Source organism: Sphaerodactylus townsendi, linkage group LG05 (genome assembly GCF_021028975.2).
Source record: "Sphaerodactylus townsendi isolate TG3544 linkage group LG05, MPM_Stown_v2.3, whole genome shotgun sequence".
Classification (NCBI taxonomy): Eukaryota; Metazoa; Chordata; class Lepidosauria; order Squamata; family Sphaerodactylidae; genus Sphaerodactylus; species Sphaerodactylus townsendi.
Window position 1 is genome coordinate 67,134,997 of NC_059429.1, and position 26,020 is coordinate 67,161,016.

General features: G+C 44.0%; 1 protein-coding gene across 3 annotated transcripts; it reads left to right on the forward strand.

Annotated features, from left to right (window-relative positions):
• The first annotated feature begins 82 nt into the window (after positions 1-82).
• Positions 83-25,052, forward strand: ORC1 (origin recognition complex subunit 1). 3 transcript variants are annotated; one of them, XM_048496953.1, is made up of 18 exons: positions 85-243; positions 548-641; positions 1,831-1,958; positions 3,813-3,979; positions 4,814-5,180; positions 6,308-6,605; positions 7,293-7,382; positions 14,333-14,467; positions 16,139-16,325; positions 17,183-17,289; positions 17,659-17,760; positions 18,019-18,190; positions 19,612-19,719; positions 20,242-20,391; positions 21,521-21,640; positions 22,055-22,221; positions 24,327-24,414; positions 24,712-25,052. In XM_048496953.1, the coding sequence occupies exons 1-18, from the start codon at positions 156-158 to the stop codon at positions 24,904-24,906; spliced, it is 2,763 nt and encodes a 920-aa protein (XP_048352910.1). In that variant the 5' UTR covers positions 85-155; the 3' UTR covers positions 24,907-25,052. The 3 variants fall into 3 exon arrangements, with proteins under 3 accessions (XP_048352911.1, XP_048352910.1, XP_048352912.1); XM_048496955.1 differs by lacking the exon at positions 85-243 and adding an exon at positions 246-379; XM_048496954.1 differs by lacking the exon at positions 548-641 and having other exon boundaries at positions 83-243.
• The last annotated feature ends 968 nt before the right edge of the window (positions 25,053-26,020 follow it).

Consider the following 26,020-nt stretch of genomic DNA (forward strand, 5'->3'; position numbering starts at 1 on the left):
TCTTCCTTCCGGGTTGAACTTTGACGCGTTCATCTTGTCATTTTAGTCCCGCGGAAACGAGTATTCCTTTTCAGGCTTCATCTGGCCAGGAATAAACATGGCGGGGATGCGTTTCCACAGCCGGACGTCTGTTTCTTGTTCCGGGGTGGGGCAAGATGAGTTCAGTTTGGCGCGAAATTTCATCTTTACGAAGAGGTCATCCGCAGAGGATTGTTCAATCCGGGGAGCGGGTTGTTATTGCTGGTGGGTGAAATGCTAAAGCCGGAGCCGTTTTGAGGCCAGGAAATTAGGGAGTACATATAAAAAGCAAGTGTGAAGTTTTCCCAGAATGCTGCAAGCAAAAAGTCTCTCTGCTTCTCCACTGGGAGAATGCTGCCTGGTATAGCATTCATGGCACGGGCTGCTTTCGCCATAAGCAGTTTCCTTTTTCGAGTTTCTTTCTTTCTTTCTTTCTTTCTTTCTTTCTTTCTTTCTTTCTTTCTTTCTTTCTGCAACAGTTTTTATATGTGCGGATAAAAATGGATATTGTGTTTGTGTTTCTTCACAGGAAACATGAACACAAGGAATTCCAGTAAACGCATTTACTCTTGGTATGGAAGAGCCATCTATTTTGACAAACAACTACAGATCTCTTTTTATAGGTTTGTACTCAGATAAGTTGCGTGGATAAATGAATAGTGAAGTAAATCAATATTTCATGTAAGAATGGGTGGCATAATAACAGTTGTTATTATTGATCAGCAATAAATGAAAAGGATATGTACAATTTGACACAGAGGAGATAGGTAGGGGAGGGTATTAAGCATTAAATTAAGTGGTAGAATGGACTGCATTTCTTTGGATTGCAGATGGTGGATTCCAACTTTAAATTATTATTAATGTTGATGAACAACATGTACAGAAAACTGGTACAGAAAAGGTAGATGATCAATTCTCTTTCTTCACTTGCTTTATTGCTGTTCTAATTGCAGGAAGGATTTTAACCTAAGGGAGCATTCTAAATTGTGAGCTTCCTCCTGCAGTCTGAAGGGAGTGCACGCCATGTTATCTTTCTTTCTCTATAGATAAACAAGGCCTTAGTTTCAGTAGAAAATAAGGTCTAGGGTTAAGCCAAAGGCTTTATTGCAAAGATGATTTTTGAGCATAGTTTTTAACAAAGAGAGAGTGATATCAGCATGTAGACATTCACTGAGGGAGTTCCAGTGGTAAGAGGTAGTGCAAAGTTATTCACAGAGATCCAGAGGTGGAGGACTGAAGGTTATAGCAAATGTCAAAAAGGGATCAAACATCAAAATTTCAGTGTTGATTTTGTTCTTCATTTTATGCCTTAAACCATTCATCAGTATTGATTTGTTTTATTCCATGGAGAGTCTTATTCTGCAGCCTCTAAAATTAGTTATTGTCTGTGCCCCTATATTGTAATCTCAGTGTAGTTAACGACTTGGCCTACTCATAGTTAATAGGATTTGGGAAGCAAGTGGAGTTACTTAGAGAGGGACTGTGGTTCAGTGGTAGAGCATCTGCTTGGCATGCAGAAGGTCCCAGGTTCAATTCCCTGCATCTCCAGTTAAAAGGACCAGGCAGTAGGTGATGAGAAAGACCTCTGCCTGAAACTCTGGGAGCTGCTGCCAGTCTCAATAGACAACACTGACCTTGATGGACCAGTGGTCTGATTCAACATAAGACAACTTCGTGGGTTCATTTTAAAGAGATATGTGTGGATTGGAAAGATGTGGAAACAAATAAGAGGGAAAGGAATAAAGACCAAGATTTTATTTAATAACTTTGACAGTACAAATGCATAAAACATTTATAATTTTCATTTTCTAGGGGAATGTATATTACATCAGCAAGAAATGCAAGCGAAACTTGCATTTTCCCTGGAGAATTTATTTTAATAGAGGATGAGAATACAGGTCAGATTCTTGTGGCAAGACTCCAAAAATTATTTGAAGATGGTAAGTTTTCTGACTTTTCCTTTGAATTGCTTATCCTGTTCATTGCATGATAATTTTCCAATGCTAATTTGAAGGCTCTACTTTTTTAAACCTCTGATGGGGTTTTCTAGGCAAGAGATCTTCAGAGGTGGTTTGCCATTGCCTGCCTCTGCATTGTGGTCATGATCCTGGTATTCCTTGGAGACCTCCCATCCAAGTACTTGTCAGGGTCAACCCTTCTTAGTTTCTGGGATCTGAGGAGATCAGGCTAGCCTTGGCCAGGTATTATAGAAAGAGGTCATAACTGAGTGGTTTTCAAACTGAATGTCAAGGTACTTTCACAGCCTGTGTGCTTTCCAGCTACAAAAGAGCAGTTGAATTGACTTTGGAGTAGTTCTTAGGCCAGTCTGTCAACCACATTCTTTTGCCTGCTATACTTTCCAGACCATTTTGGATAGGCTTGCATAAAGAGCATTGATGTTTGGTAATGGTGGATGGCCATTCCTGAAAGATTGGCAGCCTAATCCAAATGGGAGGCAGCCGGCTATGGTGCCAATGTGGCACTACCCCTTCACTCCCATACAGGCTTCCTGGCAGTATGGGCAGGCTCGCAAAGTACAAAAGTCTCTCTGCTGCCAAGAAGTCTCAATTGACCGCAGCAAACCTGTGCCATTCAACAGGGTAGCTTAAATTTGAACTGCAGCCTGCTGGCAAAGGCTGGATGGGAGCCAACTAAGGTCTGCTCCTCCCCTAGCCTGCCCCCGCTATGGTGGTAGGGGCCTGGGACACTGGCACAGCATCCAGCACAGCATTCCAGTGCTGGCACCCACACCCTGGTGATATCAGCCCTCCACTGATGTAAGTGCCGTAGAGAGGGCGAATCTGCCAGCATGGTGGTATGCTGCTCCCAAGAACAGGTTTGCCTCCCCCCTTTGGATGGGGCTCAGTATGTCCACCATAATTATCCCCCATATTCAAAACCATAGGATAAATGTGCCCTTTCGTGCCCGCTCAGGCCACACAAGGCAATGATAAGCAACAAAAGATCTGTTCAACCCTTCACTTGCAAAGATTGTTTCCTAAGAAAGTCTCTCAAAATTCTCTGAACCCACAGATAGGAATGCTGTGGCAAATGCATAATTTCCTTCCAGACTAGCAGATGAGAAATAGGTTTCACCAAGATGAAAAAATTGACAAATACTGCTATAGACCACCCAGATTTTGTGAAATGAGAATATCATTGCTAATTAATATATTATAGTTATATCCTTCCACCTAGATAGGGGACAGGACAACATTCAACAAGAAGTAAAAACAGTTTATACCACTTTATAATATAAATATAATAGGAAAACATACTTACATAAAAATGTACCAAAAGTCTAAGATAAGGCACCTAAGGTAACAACTCCCTAAAACTAAACTATCTAAATTCAATATTCTGAACAGTAAGAGAAGATGAAACCCACATAAGCAGCCTAGCTGAAGACAGCAAAGGGAGCCAGGAAAGAGGAGCTGATGGAAAAAGAAAAGCAGGAGGGAAGGGGGTGCTTCAGGAACCAGGCCTGCAGTTTAGATCATTATAGGCATGGACCATTGGTAAGCTCAAACATAGCCTTGACGAAACATCTCTGTCTTACAGGCCTTTTGGAACTGAGAGAGGTCAATTCAGGCCCAGGTCTCTTTGGAAAGAGAGTTCCACTAGGTAGGGGCTGTCGCCCTGGTCAAGGACAGCCAGATAGACGTTGGGCCGGGGATTACTAGGAGACTGTCCGAAGAAGAGCACAAGGCTGTCTGTGGGGAATAAGCTAAAGTATTTCTAGAGTTTTTATTCATGAAAAATATAATTGTGTATATGTTTTTTGTCTGCTTCAGATACTCACCAAAAACATGCGATTGTTCAGTGGTTTTCTCGAAGTGTAGAAATACCTTTCAATCAGCAGATTGCTTTAGGAAAAGAGGATTCTCAGGAGATATTTTTGACTGAAAATGCTGAATGGGATACTGCCATACTTGCTACATCCATCATTAGTAATGTCACAGTATGTATATTTTATGCTTTAAAAGAACTGAAAAGAAGAGAGAGTTTCTGGTTCTGAAGTTCATATTGCATATCTATGATGTTGGATGTTTATGATCTTTAAACTGTCTTTTGAAAGGTCACCCAATTGAATGTCAGTAGAGCCCCATCCAGAGCCCTGGCAGTGGGATGTGGCTCCACAACAGCATTATCCTGATGCTTCTAAGAGGGCTTTCCATGAGTGCAGGGAGGTAAACAATAAAGAAAAAACAAACCCGCCACTGGAGAGTCCTCCATTGAGTTCAATAGACTTTTGCCACCCAAAAGGCTTAACTGCCGCAAACCCAGGATGGAAGGCGACTCCGGGACTGTTTCAGCTGCATCAGTGCTGCTAACAGGAATGGGAGCTCTGATGCGGCACTGGGCGCCACATCTGTCCACCACAGAGTTCGACTGTTGGCACACATGTTATGTTCAGCCTGTCATTTTGAATTATATTATAAGAGTATCTTGTCTTGGTGCATTCTTATCTGGAGGAATTGGGTTTGTTTCCCCACTCTGCTGCTTGAGCTGTGGAGACTTATCTGGGGAATTCAGATTAGCCTGTACACTCCCACACTCGCCAGCTGGGTGACCTTGGGGTAGTCACAGCTTTTCGGAGCTCTCTCAGCCCCACCTACCTCACAGCGTGTTTGTTGTGAGGGGGGAAGGGCAAGGAGATTGTAAGCCCCTTTGAGACTCCCATGGGAGAGAAAGGGGGGGGGGATATAAATCCAAACTCTTCTTCTTCTTGGTGATGCCATTGAAACTACAGAGTCTTAAAGTACAACCAGCTGGTGTTTTGTGTCCTTTTCAGGTTATCCCACTGTCACCTATTGAAGTGTTTCCCTCTGTGCTGCGAGAGGCAGATGTATTCTTTGTGAGGGAATCTTGGAATGGCGAAAAGTTTCAACCTTTGTCACCAAGTTTATTGGCAGAGCTGAAAGATGCTGTGAAAATGAAGAGTAATGCCATAGAGTTTACATCTGAATACCCAATGACTCCCAGGCGCACCACTTGCTCTACAGAAGCAAAAAATGGGAATGTGACTCAAAGTAACAAGGAGATGGAAGCAGAGTCAAAGCATTCAAATGCCAAGTCATCCCTGTCTAAGGAAAGATGTTCCCAAAGAATGGCTGATGGCATTAACACCCCAGTAGCAAGGAAAAAATTACAGCTGAATAGTAAGTATGCCCTGCATCTTATAGATATTTCTGTTGGCTGATAGTGGGTCAGATGGCTTTGGTTACTGGAAATTGATTATCTGATGTTGGAAAAGATAGTTTATGACTAACTCTTGCAAGACTATATTGGATGCTGTAATTTCAAAACCAGGGCTTTTTATTCTAGAGCGCAAATTTCTGCATGAAAGCTTGCATATTAACATGCTATACTATTGGCTTTGCTGCTTTATTAGCTGTTTGGGAGCAGGTACAGTAGAAAACTGTCTGTCATGCAGTAAACATTAACATTAGTTTTTTGTGGATAATGAAGCTATTGTGAATCAGCCCCTGAAATCCTTAAACAAGAGGTACCTAGTATGTAGATGCAGGTTTGTATTACTGATATCCACTCTGGTCCTGAGAATAAACAGTACACTTTAATGGGAAAGGCTGTGGCTCAGAGCTTCCGCTTGGCATGAAGAAAGTATCAGTGGTCCCAGTTAAAAGGACCGTGTAGTGTGAAGACCTCTAACCAAGACCCTGGAGAGCTGTTGCCAGTCAGCCTACACAGTACTGACTTTGATGGACCAACAGGCCTGATTCAATATAAAGCAGCTTCATATCTTCATGAAGAACTATAATATTTTGTTCTTGTGCTGAAAGCCACTATGCTTTGATTGAGCATGCTGAGATCTCTGAACAAACGTAGTCTTCTGGGTTAGATATAAAAAAATAGCATGAGGAAGGGATCCTGGATTCAGATCTGGTAATCAATATGTCTAAATATTGTGGCCCAGAATCAGTCTAAGATTATGGCTTCCATTCTTTTTGTCATTGTCCACAAGAACAAGCCTAGTTTTATGCGATTTGCAGGTACACTAATGGATGGAACTGGTCTCTCTTTGATAAGGCGGTGGTTGTACAGATGAATGCAGAAGAGATGAACTCTGTCCATTGTATTTGTGGGGTATATAGACCAGTTTTTTTTACTGAGAACAAATTTACTAATGTAAAGAAGGCCTTTACAAGTTCTATTCTGTGTTACTAAATGCTTATAGTTGAAATTTAGCATTCTGCAATCATGGGTTCATAACTGATTGATGCCAAATGAATCTTACTCAGAATCTCTTGATGTTTCTGGTTTTTAGGTCCTACCAAATTTCCAAGAAGTACGTTCAAAGAACAAGATTTTATTGAACTTATAGACTCTGACTTCATTGAGCCTCTGGATCACTCTCCACTTAAACACAAGGTTACATTCACTGGCATTAAAGGCTCACCTCCAAAAATATCCTGTCTTACTGATGAAAAAGGTCAGTTTCAGGACATTGCTCCATTGGAAGACACATCTGAGAGATCTAATGCATTGGTATTACATTCTTCCAAGAGGAACCAAGATACCACTCTGAAAAATAGGACGTCTGCTGTGAAGAACAATACCAGAGAGTGAGTAACAGTCTAACAGAAAAATTGAATGTGAATTAAAACCAAAGTTTGATTTTGCTTTCAGATATTGTGTTAACTTCTTTAGTGTGTTTTGTAAGGGTCTGATAAATAGCCAGAAATCTTCATGTAATGAATAAGCAGAAAAAATATTTGTCATTCCTTTATGCATGGGTGTTAAAAACAAGAACTGTCTTGTAGCTGTTAGCAAGGATCTGCAGAACTATAGCACTAGGTTTGTGTGCCTTGAGGGATTGGGATTTGTTCCACAGCAGTTCCTCAAACCACATAAAACTCAGCTGTTTTTCACACTTCTTAATACCTGGAAAGATGGCAAGACTTGGAGTGAAAATTGCACTGGACATCCTCAAGCCCATAGACACAGCCTAAAGCACCTTCTTTAGATTTTAGCTAGTGGATTTTGAATCACTTTATAACTTAAATGGCTTCCATTCTTTTTGCTCCTCTACCCCATGGGAACTATGTTTTATTCATGTTAATAATTTTACTTGAAATAATCTTAAAGGAACATTAAATGTAAGAATGAAAGATCAAAAGCTGTGAAGAACCAGGGTCTGAATTATATAGATTGAATGGAATTTAAAACAATAGATACTGTTCCACAGAATCTTTTATGAGCACACATTTTCCTATTCAACATCTCTCCCCCCCCCCCCCCATTAATTCAAGGAGGAGAGATAACATGAATGATATTTGGAAGACATCCACAAACTCAAGGAAACAAGCCACAGCATTCAAGAGCAATTCTAACCAGCAAGTGTAAGTGATCTTTAGAGGTGACCATGTACTGTGTTTGTGACATATATATTGATAAACGTATAAGTTTCAGTGAGCAAATGTAGTTTTAAGAGGTTGCATTACATTGCATGATACTGGGGCTTTGTAGATTTATTGGCTGGTAACTTAGGACACTGGGACATTACTGACTTTTTAAAAGTATGTTAAACATATTCAGTTGTATTCTGATATGAATAATTGCAGTCTGCCTTGAACTTTTGAAAACCTGGGAGATGTTTTTAAATAAATAAATAAATATGAAGGTTTGAAAGTTGTATGAAGAAAGAATACTGGTTTATTTATAACCATGCAGTTATTAAGTGATACTAAGCTTCTCAGAAAGATACTGAAATGACATTCTCCAACAGTGGAACACAATTATTCTTGCATGGTTGTGATGGGTTTTCCGGGCTGTGTGGCTGTGGTCTGGTAGATCTTGTTCCTAACGTTTCGCCTGCATCTGTGGCTGGCATCTTCAGAAGTGTGTTGCAGAGAGAAGTCTGTTACACACTGTGTCTAGTGAGAAGGGAATGTTTTAGTGGGGGATGTCCATGTCCCAGGGTGGGGAACCAGTCAGTAAATGTTTGGGTGGAACTTGCTATGCAAAGGTGAGGTTGAGTGCACTGTATTGCGGGTGGGGTTATCAGTCCATTTACATTTGTAATCGCATTTGCATTCCTTGCAGCAGTATTGGTGAATGCAAATCCTGTGTCTGGGTAGAGTCCATTGTCCATGAATTTAGCATGCCCTTGGCCTTTGATTCTGATGTTTTTAAGTATTGGTAGCCAGTACTGGTATGGGTTGTTCAACTGCCTTGTTCCATGGGCAGGCATATACAAATTTTCTGCAGAAATTTCCACTATCTTGAGGAGGTACTCAATCCCCACCAGGTCTGTGTCCTGCTCGCTTCATGAATAGGCAAGTTTTGACTATGATTTATTTATTTATTTATTTATTTATTTCGATTTATTATACCGCCCCATCCCCGTAGGGCTCTGGGCGGTGTACAATACAATGCACATATACAGATAAAAATGCACGTATACAAGTAAAATAACTAAAACCATTAAAAGCAGCAGTAAAATAAAAACTAGTAGAAAGATTAAAACTAACACGCAATGGCGTCCGACAGATCCATTTCCAAACCCTCTTTCAGGGGGAAGATCAGCAAACCCCAGATGGCAAAGGCACTCATGTAAAGGCCATGGGGTACACCATCAACGGCTGGGATCCTCCAAAGGCCTGGGCGACAACTCCGCCTTACAGGCCTATGCGGAACTGACCCAGTGTAAGGTCCCGCAGGGGTCTGACAGCTGGTGGGAGAGTGTTCCACCAGGCTGGGGCCAGAGGCTGTAAAAGCCCTGGCCCGTGTGGGAGGCTGCCAGCCAGATCATCGAGGGGCCAGGGACCACTCAGTAGATGCCGGCCTACCGCAGAGAATTTAAGAGGCCGTATAGGGACATGTGGGGCGATGCGCGTCCCGAAGATACTAAGGTATACCAGGCCGCCAGAAGGCCTTAAAGGTCAGCACCAACACCTTGAAGATGATTCTGAACTTCTACTGGGGAGCCACGCAGCTGGCGAGCAGGCCAGGCTGGATATGATCCTGCGGCACCTGCCTTGTCAGCAGACGCGCAGCGCATTTTTGGACCAGTTTTAACCTCCGGGACCAGACGCGAAGGGGAGGCCCGCCAGAGCGAAGTTAGCAATAGTCTAGTCTGGAGATGACCTGCTGCTGATCATCACTGTGGCCAGATCGGGTCTGGGAGAGAAAGGGGGCCAGCCGCCGGGCCTCCGGCGTAAGGTGGAAGAAAGCAACCCGGGTTATATGGGCCACTCTGGATCTCCATTGATAGAGACTTAATCCAGGTGGACTCCCCCCAGGTTATAGACGTACGGAGGGGGGTCGGTGCCACGTGACCCTCCCACACCGGGCGGCTGAAACATCCTCCTCTCCTCCTCACGGCCCGTAGCCAGAGGATCTCCGTCGGCTTCGATGGATTCAGTTTTAACCTACTCTGTCGCGAATTCAACCAGCGATCGCCTCAGCCCAAACAATGCTGTAGGAGCTGCAGGGCGGTGGCTGTTCCTTCTCCATCAGCATCGAATGAGCTGGAGCGTCATCTGCATACTGATGACAAGACAGCCCAAAATCTCCAGTGACTAGCTGAGCAAGGGGTCGCGATGTAGATGTTAAACAACAGCGCCGGGATAATAATGCCCCCTGGGGTACACCGCGAATCAAGCTGGCACTTCCTCGAGGCCTCATCCCTGCGCACCTCACCGCTGAGTCCACCCCCGGAGAAACGTAGGCAAGGCACTGAAGGACGGGTGCCCCCGCGACTCCAGAGGCAGCCAGGCGGTGGGCTCAAAAGGTCATGGTCGGCCCGCCACATCAACCATGCGGTAAGATTCAACAATACTAGCAGCGCCGATCCACCTCGGTCAAGCTGTATCTGTGTCGGCAACGAGAACAGTCTCCGTCCCATGGTCGTCATGGAAGCCGGACTGGAAGGGGTTGAAAGCCGATGTGTCATCCAGGAAGCCTTGAAGCTGCTCCAGCACCACTCTCTCAATTACCTTCCCCAGAAACGACAGATTCGAAACGGGGCGGTAATTGGCCAGATCCCTAGGATCTAATGATGGTCTTTTTAAGAGTGGGTGGACCACTGCCTCCTTCAACCCATCTGGGAAAACTCCTTGCTCAAGGGAGTTATTGATGATACTCAACAGATGGGGTCGTAGCTCCGCCTGGCAGGCTTTCACAAGCCAAGACGGGCACGGATCCAGAGGACAGGTAGTAGGTCTAACAGCAGCTAAGGTCCTGTCTACAGCGGCTTCATAGAGTAGGGAAAACTGGGCCAAACACGGGCCAGAAGACGGCAAGGGAGTCTCCAGTTCACTAATTGTAGCCAACGTGGGTGGGAGGTCATGGCGGAGCGACACAACCTTATCCGCAAAGAAGCTCATAAATGCCTCACAGCTGATATCCAATTGAGAATTTGATGACCTCTCTGACAAGGAGGTCAATGACCGAATTATGCGAAACAATTGAGCTGGGCGAGAGCTAGCGGACGCGATGGAGGAGGAGAAGAAGACCCTCTTCGCTTCCTTCGTCGCCATCTCATAGGCTTTCATAAACGTCCTATAAGATGTTCGCGCAGTTTCGTCGTGAGATTTCCTCCACACTCGCTCTAGACGTCTAAGACCCCGCTTCATTTGACGCAACTCCTCCGTATACCATGGAGCGCGTCGAAAACGGGGGCGTAGAGGACGCCGGGGGGCAACAACATCGATGGCATCGGAGAGCCGGGCATTCCAGTCCTCCACCTGCTCATCGAGTGTGCCGGCGGGTTCAGGGTCCCGAAGAGCATTCAGGAAACCAAGTGGATCCATAAGTCTCCGCGGGCGGGCAAAAATCGGCCCGTCGCCTAGACCGGGGTGTTGCGGCAAGTCCATCTGGACCTTCAAGGCATAGTGGTCGGACCATGGCACTCTATTGATAGAGGATACGACCAGGTTCATCCCTGACCCGAAGACCAAATCCAGCGTGTGACCGGCCTCATGGGTGGGGCCAAAGTTGATTAAGGAGAGGCCTAGCGTCGCCATGGATGACACTAGGTCCGCGGCCGCCGTACATGAGGCGGCGTCGACGTGGATGTTGAAGTCCCCCAAAACAATAAGTTTGGGGAACCGCAACGCCCAGTCCGACACCACCTCCAGCAGCCGTGATGGGCTGCCTCCCGGTGCGCTAGGCGACCGGTACACCAGGAGAACAGCCAACCTCTCCGAGGCCAACCACTCTAGGCCGACACACTCCATGCCAGTGATCTCCGGGACAGGGACTGCCCTAAAAGGGATAGACTCACGGATGAACAATGCCACCCCACCCCCACCCCCGGCCCTGTGTTCGTGATCGGTGAAGGCACGCGAAACCCGGGGGCGCGACTTCGCCCAAGGCGACGGTCTCACCTTCGCGCACCCAGGTTTCGGTGACACCTGCCAGGTCCACCTGCTGGGCACCGAGAAAATCTCGAAGTACCATGGTCTTGTTGTTGATGGACCTGGCATTGATTAGCACCAATGACGAAGCAGAGTATCCCTGGTCCCAACCACCATCGTTTCTTGGGATAGGTCGGAGGTCAGAAGGTGGGCGAGCATAACTGTATCTCGTACATCTTCTATCATATGGCCGCCGCCTACCGCAGTATCTGCCCCGTCCCATCAAAACGGGGATCCCCAGCCCCAAAGTTGGTGCCCCCATAATTATGCAACTTCCCTTTATCTAAAACCTAACTAGTCTCAGCCTAACCAACCCTGGTATAAAACCAGGCTGATCAACTAACTACCTACGACTAATGCCTATAATACAACAGTAATAACTACAAAAACATTCCTATTACAACAATATCCTCTACCTGAGGGAAGTGTAATATAGGGTTGGGAAAACTGAGGTTAAAGGGCGCTAGATGATAGCGAAGGGGCTGCACCACTTAAATGTCCAGTAGACCTTGTAGAAGTGGTGGTGGGTGTAGGAGATGGTAGAAGTGCTACAGCCGGAGTGAAGGGCGAGGGGCTCACACCACCCAAGCCACACCACCCAAGCCTTGGGCTGCTGGTGGAACTCCTGCCGTAGCTGCCAGGCCCCACCCCCTGCAGGTGTTTCCAATGGGGTGGGTGGGGAAGGACTCTCACTCCTTCCCAGTGGCAGCAGGCGGCAGCTCACCAGGTGGACTTCTGCTTGGCAGGCAGGCAGGCAGGCCAACAGGAGGGTCTGTCCCAGGCAGGGCTAAGCAGGCTGGCTGCCTTGGGCTGCTGGTGGAACTCCTGTTGTAGCTGCCGTACCCCACCCCTGCAGCCTTCAATGGGGTGGGTGGGGAAGGACCTCACTCCTTCCCAGTGGCAGCAGGCGGCAGCTCACCCGTGGACTTCCGCTCGGCTGGCAGGCAGGCAGACCAACAGGAGGATCTGTCCCAGGCAGGGCTGAAAGGCTGGCTGCCTTGGGCTGCTGGTGGAACTCCTGTTGTAGCTGCCAGGCCCCACCCCCTGCAGGTGCTTCACAGTGGGTGGGGGAAGTGACTCACTCCTTCCCAGTGGCAGCAGGCGCAGCTCACCCGGTGGACTTCCGCTCGGCTGGCAGGCAGGCAGACCAACAGGAGGATCTGTCCCAGGCAGGGCTGAAAGGCTGGCTGCCTTGGGCTGCTGGTGGAACTCCTGTTGTAGCTGCCAGGCCCCACCCCCTGCAGGTGTTTCCAATGGGGTGGGTGGGGTAGGACTCTCACTCCTTCCTAGCGGCAGCAGGCGGCAGCTCAACCGGTGCACTTCCGGCCGGCTGGCAGTAAGCAAGCAGACCAACAGGAGGATCTGTCCCAGGCAGGGCTGAAAGGCTGGCTGCCTTGGGCTGGTGGAACTCCTGTTGCTGCCAGGCCCCACCCCCCTGCAGGTGTTTTAATGGGGTGGGTGGGGAAGGACTCACTCCTTCCCAGTGGCAGCAGGCTGCAGCTCACCCGGGTGGACTTCCGCCGGGCTGGCAGGCAGGCAGACCAACAGGAGGATCTGTCCTGCAGCTGAAAGGCTGGCTGCCTTGGGCTGCTGGAACTCCCTGCCAGCTGCCAGGCCCCACCCCCTGCAGGTGTTTCCAATGGGGTGGGTGGGGAAGGACTCTCACTCCTTCCCAGTGGCAGCAGGCGGCAGCTCACCCGGTGGACTTCCGCTCGGCTGGCAGGCAGGCAGACCAACAGGAGGATCTGTTCCAGGCAGGGTTGAAAGGCTAAATAAATAAGGTTAAATAAAAACTATGGCCTTAAAATACAGTGGGTAACTTTTGTTGAAGTTGTTAGGGTTTACTCTGTTTACTTTAAAATAATCAGAGATTGGTTCATTTTTTCCTCACTCGTTGTTCCATACACTCACGTCCCCTGTGACCTTGGTAGGGAGTTGCATAAGGTGACTAATGGCTCGCCATATTCACTCTTTCTGGTGACTTGTCTGTTGCCCGCCTCTGGGCTTGTGAATCCCCTTCTGCTGACTTCTGCTGCATCCTTCCATCTCTTATCTTGGCACTTTGATGCATATGTTCTGAAGGTGGCCACCGTGACTTGGGGTGGCGGCAGATGGTAAACCTTCAGCTATGTGAATGGCCTAGTCTCTTGCCAAAACTCCCTCGGTTAACAGAGACAGTCTGAGGCTTCTTCATCCTGCATTCAGTGTCACAGTGTTTCCAGTTACACAACTTCAGGGAGAAATCATTTTTCATCTATGACTTCTACGTTAGAGATGGATCTGTCTTCCTCAGGAGTTTGGAAAGACATGAGCCAAGGCATGGCAGGGACTGAGTGCCTCCTCAGGATAGTTGAAAACCTTTGCAAAAAATCTGCATATCACCTGCCGAAGGAGCAAGGAAAAGGCACAACTCATACAAGAATGTGTGTGTTCCAATCCGCTGATAAGAAACCCTCACATTTCAATGTATCAGTCTATGGAAAATCAGGATGTTAACATCTTTACACAGGCAGGATCCACTGATCTACGCACACAAGAACTTTTAAGTCTACCCTACTTTCTTCTTCCCCCAGCAGACAATTCTGATGTCATGAAAGCTGATTCCTGGGCTTGCAGGACTTTTGTGGAGTAATAACCACGCAGGTTGATGAGCAGCATTGAGAAGGAAGAAAGGGGTGAAAATGCTTTCTGTGAGGATGAGTGCCAGGAAGTGTGGTATCATCCCTTTCTTTCTGGACCTGTCCAACCTATTGCTCCATTTGGGTCCTGGAACCCTAGGAATCAACTTTCCCCAGATTGTAAATGGCTGTGGGGGGAGGGGAAAGTGGGCAAGATTGCAGCCATCAGCACCTTCTGCTGATGGGTTATTGGATCCAGCCACAGTGTCAGTTAAGGAAGTTTAAAACATCTGTATCATTCTTTATTTACAGTCCAGATGAAGAGCCAGAATCAGACGCCAGAAGTAAAACAATTACTCCTTGTCAAAGAAACTGTACACAGAGGACTCTTCTTTCTCGAAGGAAATGTGCACGGAGGACTGCTGTTCGCATTGCAAAACACCTTAGGTGAGTGATTATAGCAGCATAGCTGCTGCTAACATTCACTGTTCAGATGTGCTCTCTCTGATGTAGCAATGCTTGGTGAAGTGTTTTGTTACATGTATGTTCTGCGTTCTGCTTAATACAAAGACCTTCAAAGGGGTTTAAACAAATTAAAGCCAGAAGTTTGCACATGCTATGTGTGTATGCAATTAATGCCCCATCTTAGGTAACACTTTTTCTGCAGCCTGAACCAGGGACCCCCAAGACTCCACATAATGCTACACCCAAAATTGGATTTGAAAGTGGGTGGATTTGCACCCATTGGTTGAGGGGTCACCAGCCATGATGGTGCAATTTCCCTACCCAAACCACCCACACAACAGCCCTCCCACTTCACCCCCACCCTCTCCCAACCCCCAGATGAACCCAGGCTAGGGGAGGCAAATGCAGCTAATTGCCCTCCCCACTGTGCAATGGCCCTCCCATTTTTCCCTCCATCCTCTCCCAAACTAGAGATCAAGCCAGTCCCTCATCCCTGACACCCATCTCATCAGCCTCCCCTCCAGCCATGCAACAACCCTCACACTTCTTCCCTCCCAACCCCAAACAACAAACCAGACCCACCACTTTCCCACCAGTGCATCTACATTCCCCCACCAACTGCCCCCGAACCCAAGCAAAAAGAAGAACCCACCTGAACAATAGAGAGCGGCATTCTCTAGTAAGTCCGACTTGGGCAGACGCTGGTGTGGGGATGAACTCTGGGGGGGGGGGGCGTGGAGGAAGGGACAGCAGATCCCTGTCCAGCTCTCCCTCCCCCCCTTTTTAGAGCCCATTTTATTTTAATGTTAAAATGGGCTTTAATGCTAGTATCTTATAATTTCAGATGCCATACCAAGTTATCTATACTTGATATACATAAAAATTGTTGGTTCATTCTTTCTATTTCTGATGATGGCAAAGTTCATTTAAGGATACTGATTACTGGTTTTTCATAGATATACATATTTGTTGGCTCTGTGAGGCTGAATGTTTTTGCCATTCTCAGACACTTCTTGTGTCTGGGCCCTGATGTACATCATCCATTGGCTGGTTCTAATCTACAGAATGCCATTATTGTTACTTCTTTGTTTCTTATTCCTCTCCAAGGCCATTTGATTCTGGATCTCTGGACTCCCTACTGGAGTTCAGTTGAGAGAGTAGCCTAGCTCTGTTTCTTGCCGATAGAAATATATTTTATGACCTTTCTAGTTAAGACCAGCAACTGTTCCTTTATATTGCTACCCATATCCCTGACAGTACGTTAACTGCTATCCATTTAGAGCAATGTTTGCTCAATAGTAATATTTTGATTACTAGATCTGTGCTTCCAGATAACTGAGTAGGCAGGGGCCTTATTTCATATAGCTTGAAAGCTGTGATTTTATGCTCAGGGGTCAACGCAAACCTTGTACGTCTACTGAACCAAATATCTGAAGGCATTGCATTTTCACTAATACTTAAAAATTATGGCTGAGATCTTAATTCTCAGTGCACTAGGTGGACTGTTCCCACAAACTCCATTAGACCCCTGTTTGCTTTTATTAATACTTGAATCTGGGTAAATATTACTACATAGTGGTGGACTGTCTGAAAGGATAGTACTGACTATTGCAACACATCTGTTAAACGTAATAAATCCATTTTCCCTGTTAGTGCTTTAGATTCATCTGGGGAGGAAGATGAAGACAATTACTTCCCTCTGGTGAAAGATTCAGATTCCAGTAGCAATGATGATGAAGACAAAAAGGTGTGTCAAACACCCAAAAGGAAAATAAGACCTACTCCCAAAACTACAAGAAAAAAATCTTCTATAACTCCTGCCAAAACTTCAAGAAAAGCAGTAAGATTTGTTCTAGTGACTCCTAACCACTTTTGTTGACCTGGGGAAATATGAAACCATTTTACTTATTTGAATTGGGTAAAAAATAAGCAGAGGAATAATTTACAAACATTTCTCTTTTGAATCTAACATCTAAACTTTGGATAATTGTAAAATACTTTATCATTTTCTTGCATTCATATTGATATATTTTGAGAGCTAATTCTAAAACAAGGATTTTTCAAACTATGTAAACATTTAAGTTACATATAATCTTAAACAATTAAATAATCTATCTTTAAATAACATTTGAATTTTATAAAAGAACCAAGGAATAGATTTGAGAGAAATCTTTAGAAAGAAAAAAAACCTTAGTATTTGAAATGAATAATAAGGACCATTTACTTGAGATGGCTCAATGACAGAGCATATCCTTTCCATCAGTAAGGTTCAAGATTAGTATCTCTACTTGAAGGATGATCAGATGATAAGATTATACAAAACAGTTGCTTAGTTTCTTGGAGAGCTGCCGCCATGCAGATTAGACAGTTTGGGTTCAGACACATTGTCCAAAAGTACCAGGCAGCTATATATGTATTTCTTAGAAATTTAAAGAAATCTTATTATGAAATCATCCACATGAGTCTTAGTCCTAAATGTTCTTAAAAATATTTGTTTCAAATTTTCTAAGACTTACCAGATGGTACCATCTTGTTTCCATCATTTAACTGCCACCCGAGCTGCAGATCATCAATGTTTATGGTTTCTGTTAAACATGATATCTTTAAATGTCTCATGCATATGCTTTTTTCAGCTAATTGTGTTGCTAGCTAGATTCAGTGCAGAGCTTATTCTGAGGGTTTGACTTTTCTCTGCAGCCTGAGCCAGGGACCCCCAAGATTCCACATAACGCTACACCCAAAATTCGCAGCCGAAATCAAACAACACAAGAGCCAGCCAATGTGCTCGAAGAAGCTCGTATAAGGTAAAATAAACAGTTCCTGGTAAAAAAAAAAGAAGTGTGAGAGAGAATCAAAATAAAAGTCATTGAGAAACATTCCTTTTGTATTTTGAAAAGCACAACTTAAACAGTAACATCAGTGCTCCTTTCAGAAGTTCAGTAATGAATGTCATGTTTTTCTTACTGGTTTGATTTTGCTTTGAGAGCACTTTGAAAATCTGAGTTCAGTGCTAACCTTAATGCATTCAACTGCATTCGTGCAGCCCTAATGTTACTTAAAGGAATTCTTCAGAACCATCTGCAGAAGATGGCTTCCTGCTGCTGCCTGCTCTCACTTTGTGCAAGGCTGTTAACTGCCTTTGTAATCTGTCTCCTTTTTTGGTTTGCTCGAAGGTTGCATGTTTCTGCTGTCCCAGAGTCCTTGCCTTGCCGTGAAAAGGAATTCCAGGGTATCTATAACTTCATAGAAAGCAAGCTCGTTGATGGGACTGGAGGGTGAGTGTGCTCTTAGCCATTTTCTTGGGATCAGTGAACAGCTGCTTGCCTATGCTTTGATTTCACTTAAGTGGAAGAAAATAAGGAAATCTCTACATATATATCTGACTGAACAGAAATAATTATAAACTCATTGACATTAACCAATTTTTGTAGCACAACGTTATAGGCAGGGTGGTATTTCCCATCCCCTGAGAATCCTTATGGGTCTCCAGCTTGTACTTTTATATTTATATCGCTGCTTTTTTGCTGTTTAAGGTGCATGTACATTTCTGGAGTTCCTGGGACAGGAAAAACAGCAACAGTTCATGAAGTCATTCGTTGTCTCCAACAAAAAGTAGAAAATGATGAGCTGCCATCTTTCCAGTTCATAGAGATCAATGGCATGAAGCTGACAGAACCTCAACAAGCCTATGTGCAGATCCTAAAAGTGAGCGACTGTTTATTTTTGTGCTTGAGAAGATATTAGGCAGAAATCTTTGAAATGCTTTGAATAAATAACCTCCTAAGATTGCTTCAACAAGACCAGTCATCTGCCAACAAGAAATGGGGAAAGTGTTCTAGGCCAGCTCAGCACTCAGATCAGCACTTCTCCCTCTGGTAGTGCTATATAGCCCACAAGCATATGTTGTACTCCCCCACTCATAAGTTTCTGGCCGTCCCTCTGCCATCGATCTCATTAAATTCCAGCCCATTAAATAGGAAATGCCCAATGAAAGGAGCTGAGCTGATTGCTTGGTAGGCTTGTATGCTGCTCTGGTATTGCTGGAAGCATCTAGTGAGCAGAGAGCTGTGTGCTAAATCCCTGAATAATTGTAATGGGATATTGGGAGTACTGCTTACAGTTGCTGCATTATTCTTGGAGAATCTTTTGCAACGGAACTTTGTGAGGGGGGTGTGTGTGTGTGTACTGCTTTAAGCAATATTGGTATAATGTGCAATTTGAAATGCATTCAATTACTTAGTAGCATTAGTTGAAGAGGTTGTATGTGGCACATGGTACAGCTGAAGGATGGTCCTCATTTTTTGTAGTAATAAAATGATCTTCAGGATGCTTTTATTTTATTTTATTGGATTTATATCCTGCCCTAGTTCAATCCTTGATCTGAATGGAGACAGTATTGATGTCAATTCTTGAGCTTCAGAATAATTCTAAACTTGGGCTAAAAGACTAGCAAGGATTCAATCAAATTTAGGTCTAGGTAAGTTGGTGCAAAATCTAGACCCACATTGACCTTGTCTCAAAGATCAGGTAAGAGATTTTATAACTTGCAGCAAGATAAAATGTATGGCTAGCCTGAAGAAGGCTAATATACAGAAAAATAATCTTGTATATATGCCCTTTGACACACCCATGGAATAACACTAGGTTTAGAATATAACCGTTCTTTGCATCGTATCTTGACATAGGCAGTCTTTATCTAGCAACACTCTGTTTGAAGTTTGTAAGCTTATATAGTCTCCTTTCCAAGGCAACAAATTAAACAGAAGTTCTCTAAACGGAAAACAAAGAACAAATAGAGGAATCAGGCTCAAGAACCAGGAAGTGGTTTTGCAAGTGCATGTATTTTTCCTCACTGCAACACTTCCTAAATAAGGAAGATCAAATACTTGGCCTGGCAATGGTACCAGCAGAAGAATGGGGAAAATCTGAGTTTGCTTTTATGTCTCATATTTTGCCTTGATTGTGCGGTTTTGAAATGTTCATATATGTGGCACAATTTCAAAATTGTTGCATTCAATTTGTATGTCAACACAGTTGTGAAATAAAATGATAAACTTGCCAAAGTAGATTCTGTTATTCTCTTAGCACCCAGATCTTATATCGTGACTCTGTTTAATCCCATTCAGTTACTGATGGACCAGAAGGCAACTGCTCCGCATGCTGCAGTGCTGCTAGAGAAGATGTTCTGCAAACCTAGTCCTAAAAGAAAAACCACAGTACTCGTAGTGGATGAGGTAATGTGGGGGTTCTCACTATGTTTGGAAGGAAGTGATTATGGGCCTGCCCTTTAAATATTCTGAAACTTGCTGAATCATAAGAAATTTAATGAAGAAATTGAAGTGACAAGATATGACTTAATAGTGTCCAGAAACATTTTTAGGTATTAATTGCAAACTTAAGGGATTCAGCTCTCTGGAAGGTCACTATGTTGCAAGGAAGGCATGAAGGAAGACTCTCTAGTTTGTATACTTGCCTATATTTACAGTGAGTAAAAAATTAATACACATATGGATTCAACGTGGTTTGTTTTTAATATTACCTTTTATTCTAAGGCTCTAATGAGGAAATATCATGGTAGAGACTTCTACAACAATTCTCAATGTCCTGATGTTTCCGTTTCAAATAGGCAAGGTCAGAAGAGAGCAATGACATGCACAAAGATATAGGTGTCTGTCTGCAAAACTGCAGTTGAAACCTGATCTTCCAAATCTTTCTAGAGCATTTAAATATTTTGTAACTTTGTGTTTTTGACTTAGCTTGACCTCTTGTGGACTCGAAAACAAAATGTGATGTACAATCTCTTTGACTGGCCAACGCAGAAAGGTTCCAAGTTGATCGTCTTGGCCATTGCTAACACTATGGATTTGCCAGAGAGAATCATGATGAACCGAGTAGCTAGCAGACTGGTATGTCCTTGTAGCTTTATTGCTGCAGTTAGAAAGAATTATGAATGTTCCATGATTTTATTCATTTCTCACTTTTATTCAGACCTAATTATTGTGTGAAAATTTTCAACTGAGGTTGTTTATATCTTGCACTTCTTGGACAATAAATAATGAAAAATCTATTGGTTAACCTATCCTTATCAGTATGATAAAAATAAATATGGCAACTATCTTAGATAATTTTGGCATAGATAAGTTGCATAGAACACAACTTTCTGGGTATGTCATAAAATTACTCCTTGTTGGGGGAGCCTGATGGTTCATCCATTTTTTTCTGTCAATAATTGAGTTTTCTGCAACCTGTGTGGTATTTACTGCCAGTTCTAACATTTTCTATGAACACAGAACTTCCTTGTTCCTAGATAACCACTTTGCATGCCTTAAGTGGGCTGCAGTATCGTTTGTAAACTTGTATCTATAACAGTGATGGCGAACCTTTTCGAGACTGAGTGCCCAAATTGCAACCCAAACCCCACTTATTTATTGCAAAGTGCCAACCCGGCAATTTAACCTGAATGCTGAGGTTTTAGTTTAGAAAAAAACGATTGGCTCCCTCTTCCTCTGCCCCACCCACTTGAGCAGGGGCCAGCCTGCTATAGCTCCAGCAAGTCCCACGCGCACTTCTCTGTGTCTCTCTAGCACCTTTGCCTCCTCTGCGCCCCCCTCAGGCAGCAGCCACCCAGAGCACAGGCACCAGGCCCGCCAGCTGAGTCCTCCCTGCTCACTGCGGTGTGTTCAGAGGCCCAGGCCAGCCTAGATGTGTGGGGTGTGTGTGTGTGATTTTCCGCCCCCCACATGACGAACTCTGTGTGTGTGTGCCCACAGAGAGGGCTCCGAGTGCCACCTCTGGCACCCGTGCCATAGGTTCGCCATCACTGATCTATAAGATGAGAGTGTAATTAAAGGAAGATACTGCCGTTCAGTTGTGGAACAAAAGGCATTAACTAGAAAATAGAATAACTTCAATGTCACTGTGCGCACACATTGTGCCTTGTTTAAGTTGTTTCAGCTGTATGTATTAATCAGTTTTCTGAATTAAGTGATTCTTGATGTATTGGCAACTAAATGTTCAACATTTTCTTAATTTTAGGGCCTTACTAGAATGTCCTTTCAACCATATAACTACAAACAGTTACAGCAGATTGTTTCCTCCAGGATGGCTCAAGTGAAAGCATTTGAAGAGGATGCTCTTCAGTTAGTTTCTAGAAAGGTAAACTTAGTTAAAGAGATAACATCAGACTTGAAAACACTAATTATAAAAACTAAGGGTTGCTTTCTATGATTCTTAAAACCTCTGTCAGCAGTCCCAGATACTTCAGCTAATCTCATAGCTGTTGATTTCATTTTAGTAAGGTATTTCGACATCTTTTTGTAATAAATGTCTTATATCCATTTTAGTAATAAATGTCTTATATCCATGGCAATCTGAGATAAAACTAATATGTGTGGATTATTTAGTGCAGTAATGAATTGCAAAAGCCTGCGTTGAAAGAGACTAGTTTAAATTTTGATTTCTAAGGAAATGATTTCTGAGGATTTCTGAGGAAATTATATATTTAAAATATCTTTTGGGGGGTATTGTGGAATCAGGAACAGCTCTTATTCTTACATTATTTTGTTTTAGGTAGCTGCTCTGTCTGGTGATGCAAGACGTTGCCTTGATATATGCAGAAGGTCTACTGAGATCTGTGAACTCTCTAGTCAGAAGAGTAGCTCTGGATTGGTCACCATGACAAACATCATGGAAGCCATGGATGAAATGTTCTCATCACCCTATGTAAATGCAATTAGGTAATACCAGAGTTTGGTCCTGTAGTTTCCTTAGTTCAATCCAGGGGTCCTCAAACTATGGCCCGCGAGCCACATGTGGCCCGCCAAAAACATTTATCCGGCCCGCCTGGGTCAACCTGGCCGCTTCCAAGCTGGTCTGCTCACTCACCTCCCCGCCCTCCTCGCCGAGTCCACCGCACTCACATGGGGACAGCCCTGCCTCCCACCTGCCTGTTGGCCTCACCACTCACCCAGGCAGCCCTGCCCCATCCCGAGCCAGCCAGGGGCCTTCTGCAGCCACCCGTGCCAGAGGCAGGGCGCCGTCCTTGCAAAAGTCTTGCAGAGCATGCGGGCGGGAGAAAGGGAGGGAGGAGAATCCAAGCTGATCTGCTCACTCACCTCCCTGCTCGCCTTAGCCAGTGCTGCCCCATCCCGAGCTGGCCAGGGGCTTTCTGCAGCCACCAGTGCCGGATGGAGGAGAATCCAAGCTGGTCTACTCACTCACCTCCCCGCTCGCCTGTGAGCTAAGCGCTGCCCTATCCCAAACCCGGCCCGGGGCCTTCTCCTTGACATTCCTCCCTGGCCTGCATGCTCTGCAAGACTTTGTGCAAGGACAGCGATGCCTGCCTCTGGCACTTTGGCTACAGAAAAGCTACCTCTGGCCCGGCTTCGGGATGGGGTGCAGGGGCTGCCTGGGGAGTGGTGAGGCCATATGAGAGTGAGGCAGGAGGTGCAGGAGCTACCCATACCGCACGAGTGTGTGGCTTGAGACTTCAGCCCGAGGAGGGCTGGCGCAAGGCGCTGGCTAAGGCGAGTGGGGATGTGAGTGAGCAGACCAGCTTGGAAGTGGCCAAGAGCAGCACCCCTGGCACCGCCTGCGGCCCTTTGCCTGCGGGAGGGAGAGGGGGGAAGTGTGGGGATAGGAATTTGTTCATAGGTTTTTTTAACTATAGTCCAGCCCTCCAATGGTCTGAGGGACAGTGAACTGGCCCCCTGTTTAAAAAGTTTGAGGACCTCTGGTTCAATCTTTCAGGATGAATTCTGAAGACTACTATGTTGTAATAGCCATCTGTGAGCTCACTGTGTGTAACTTATCTACTCTAGCCTTGCAGACACTTGGGGAAAGCTTAGCGGAGAAATGATACTTTGTCTCCCCTTCCCTCCCCACACTCACCTCCTCCCTTAGTCTGTCTTGTAGGGACACCAGAGACGCTTAGGGTGAGAAAGCAGAACCCAATGGGGGGCATCCATCTTCTTATCTCCCCCTTGCAAGCAGAGATCAGATGATCCCTTTGCTTCTCCCTCCCTCTGCTCCATTTGCACGAAGGGGGAAAGCCTGCAGTGGTGGAGATAAGATGATTTCTTCCCTGCATTCCATGGTGGGGTGGAGAACAATGTTATCTTCCTACTTGCAAGGGGGGAAATAAGATGGCCATGGGTTGTTGTTTTTTTATTACCTCCATATATGCAGTTTGGCTGGCAGAAAACTAAGACATTTATAGTTTAAATTCCATAAAAATGCCAAACACTACTGTCCTGTATATAACATTTTCATGCACTGAAGCATATCTTCCAGTTTCCTACCTCCGGTGACAGCCCAAAACACCCCTGAAATGCTGATTCTGGAAAATGAGGAGACACCAAGGACCAGCATGAGGGGTGAAGTTGAAGGTCTGTCCTCTGAGGAAAGAATTGGCTAAAATTCACCCCCACCACATATGCACAGATCTTTTCAAGGGGATCTAGCCTATTTGGCTGTGTTATAAATATTATGTTGTTAAAGCAGTAAAAATAAGTTCAGATTTGATATAGAAGTAATTATTACATATGTTAGTCCCCCACTCCCCCTGCAATTTCCATTGTTTCCATTTCTGTGGTGTTTTCCCACAGCTCAACAATTTGTAGAAATGTTTCATCTCAAATTTCAACTTTTACAAATCTAGTGCTCTTCACATAGATATAATACACTCCTTCAAAGTTAAGGTTAATTTGCCTTTCTGTGAGGTATATTTTGAAAAACAGTTTATCAAAAGTTTTAGACATTGCTTATTGAATCAGTGAAACAACAAAATCGTTGGCTTGGCTGTTTATATTTAACCTTTTGGGACTTCTTTGTTCTCTTTCAGGAATGCATCCTTGCAGGAGCAAATTTTCCTAAAAGCAACTATAGCAGAATTTCACAGGTCAGGACTAGAAGAGGCTACAGTTCAGCAGGTATTCCTTACAAAATTCACCATATTTTCCTTAGGCTGAAGGAAAGCTTTGAACGTTGGTTAACAGGTGGTAGGATACAGAGCCCTAACTATGTGCATCTAGCAGGCATGGACTAGAATTTTACTTGTATTCCAGGTCCATCATTTTCCTCTCTGGTTCCCCCTGTAGTTTATAATGTACAACAGAAGTTCAGAAAAAATATAGTTGGTTTAAGTGCAGACAGGTTGATCCAGTTTCTTCTATTGATGCTTGTTTTGTACCTGTTGAAAAATTTCATGGCATTTTCTTTTCCTTTAGATATTTCACCAGCATGTTGCACTGTGCAGGATTGAAGGCCTGAAAACTCCCACTGTATCAGAAATAATGGCAATATCTTCTCGGCTTAGTGCCTGTAGACTCTTGTTGGCAGAATCTAATAATAAATATCTACACGGTCGAATTCGACTTAATGTTAGCCAAGATGATGTCATGTTTGCAGTCAAGCAAGAATAAAGCAAAAATTTTAAAGTGCTTGTTTTAAATAATGATGTTGAAATTTGATTATAATTTGTATTTTCAATTCCATATCAATGTATTAATGTATTTTTCAATACTGTATTTTAAATTTCACTTTTATAAAATGTTTTTCTTAAAATGTTCAATTTCTCTGCATCATTTTTTCCAGCTATTCTAAGAGTTAATTTAGACGTGATCTAATGATCAGTCACAGACCTTTAGTGAGAATTGTGGAGGGGAGGATGAAGCACATGAGCTCATACTGCTACTCCCTTTCAGTCTATTATGGTTACACATTACTTTGGGCTGAATGTGTTGCATGGCAGTATATGGCCAGTAGGTGGCATTGCTCTTCCTATTCTTTCAAGAGAGTTAAAAACATGAAAGTTTAATTTGGTTTCAGAAGGTAGCTTCTTGTTCATCAAAATTATAATAGTTCAGTTCTCCACTGTAGAAAGGCACTATTCTGTCCAAACTGGCATTTACTTACCTAACAAAAGATGTTCAACTTTCCCTGAAGAGTTAAGGACACTGGTTGTCTTGCTGCTTTTTAAAAATGGGAATATAAAATTATCTGTTTGAGATCTTAAATTTAATCTGTCTGTGGTTCTTAAACACAGGAACAATCTCTTTATAAACATGCACAGTATCAAACAAATGCTTCAAGTGTGCTCATCTGTTAGAAACCAGAGCTTCAGGGTGCATTTAATACAACTTCCCAAATAATATTACTAAAATTCTCACATGGAATCTAATAAAATATTCCTTAAAATAAACAGAATAACAAATATTTCCTCCAATACTGTAATGCAGCATTGTCAGAAGCTGGGTTAAGTCAATAAAGGACATGCCTGATACTGCCCTTTTTACATTAGATGTCAGAAGGTTTACTTTTTAAAACTTACAAGGATCTGAAACACATGGTCTGAGCAATAATTCCTAACAAACTGATTGTAAATGAATCCTTAGGTTTGGTACTAAATCACTGGATTTGACAGACTTGGAAGAGGTTGTACACTCTACTTACAGGGTCAGAACTTTCACACCTATGTGCTAAGAAAGAATAAAGTTATATTCTATTTCTAATATTAATCCGATATTGGGCTTGCTT

Coding starts and splice junctions, on each gene's coding strand:
- ORC1 (XM_048496953.1), top strand. CDS start 156: ATGAGTTCAGTTTGGCGCGAAATTTCATCTTTACGAAGAGGTCATCCG. Junction 17,290..17,658: donor CTCGAAGAAGCTCGTATAAG/GTAAAATAAACA, acceptor GTTTGCTCGAAG/GTTGCATGTTTCTGCTGTCC. Junction 17,761..18,018: donor CTCGTTGATGGGACTGGAGG/GTGAGTGTGCTC, acceptor TTGCTGTTTAAG/GTGCATGTACATTTCTGGAG.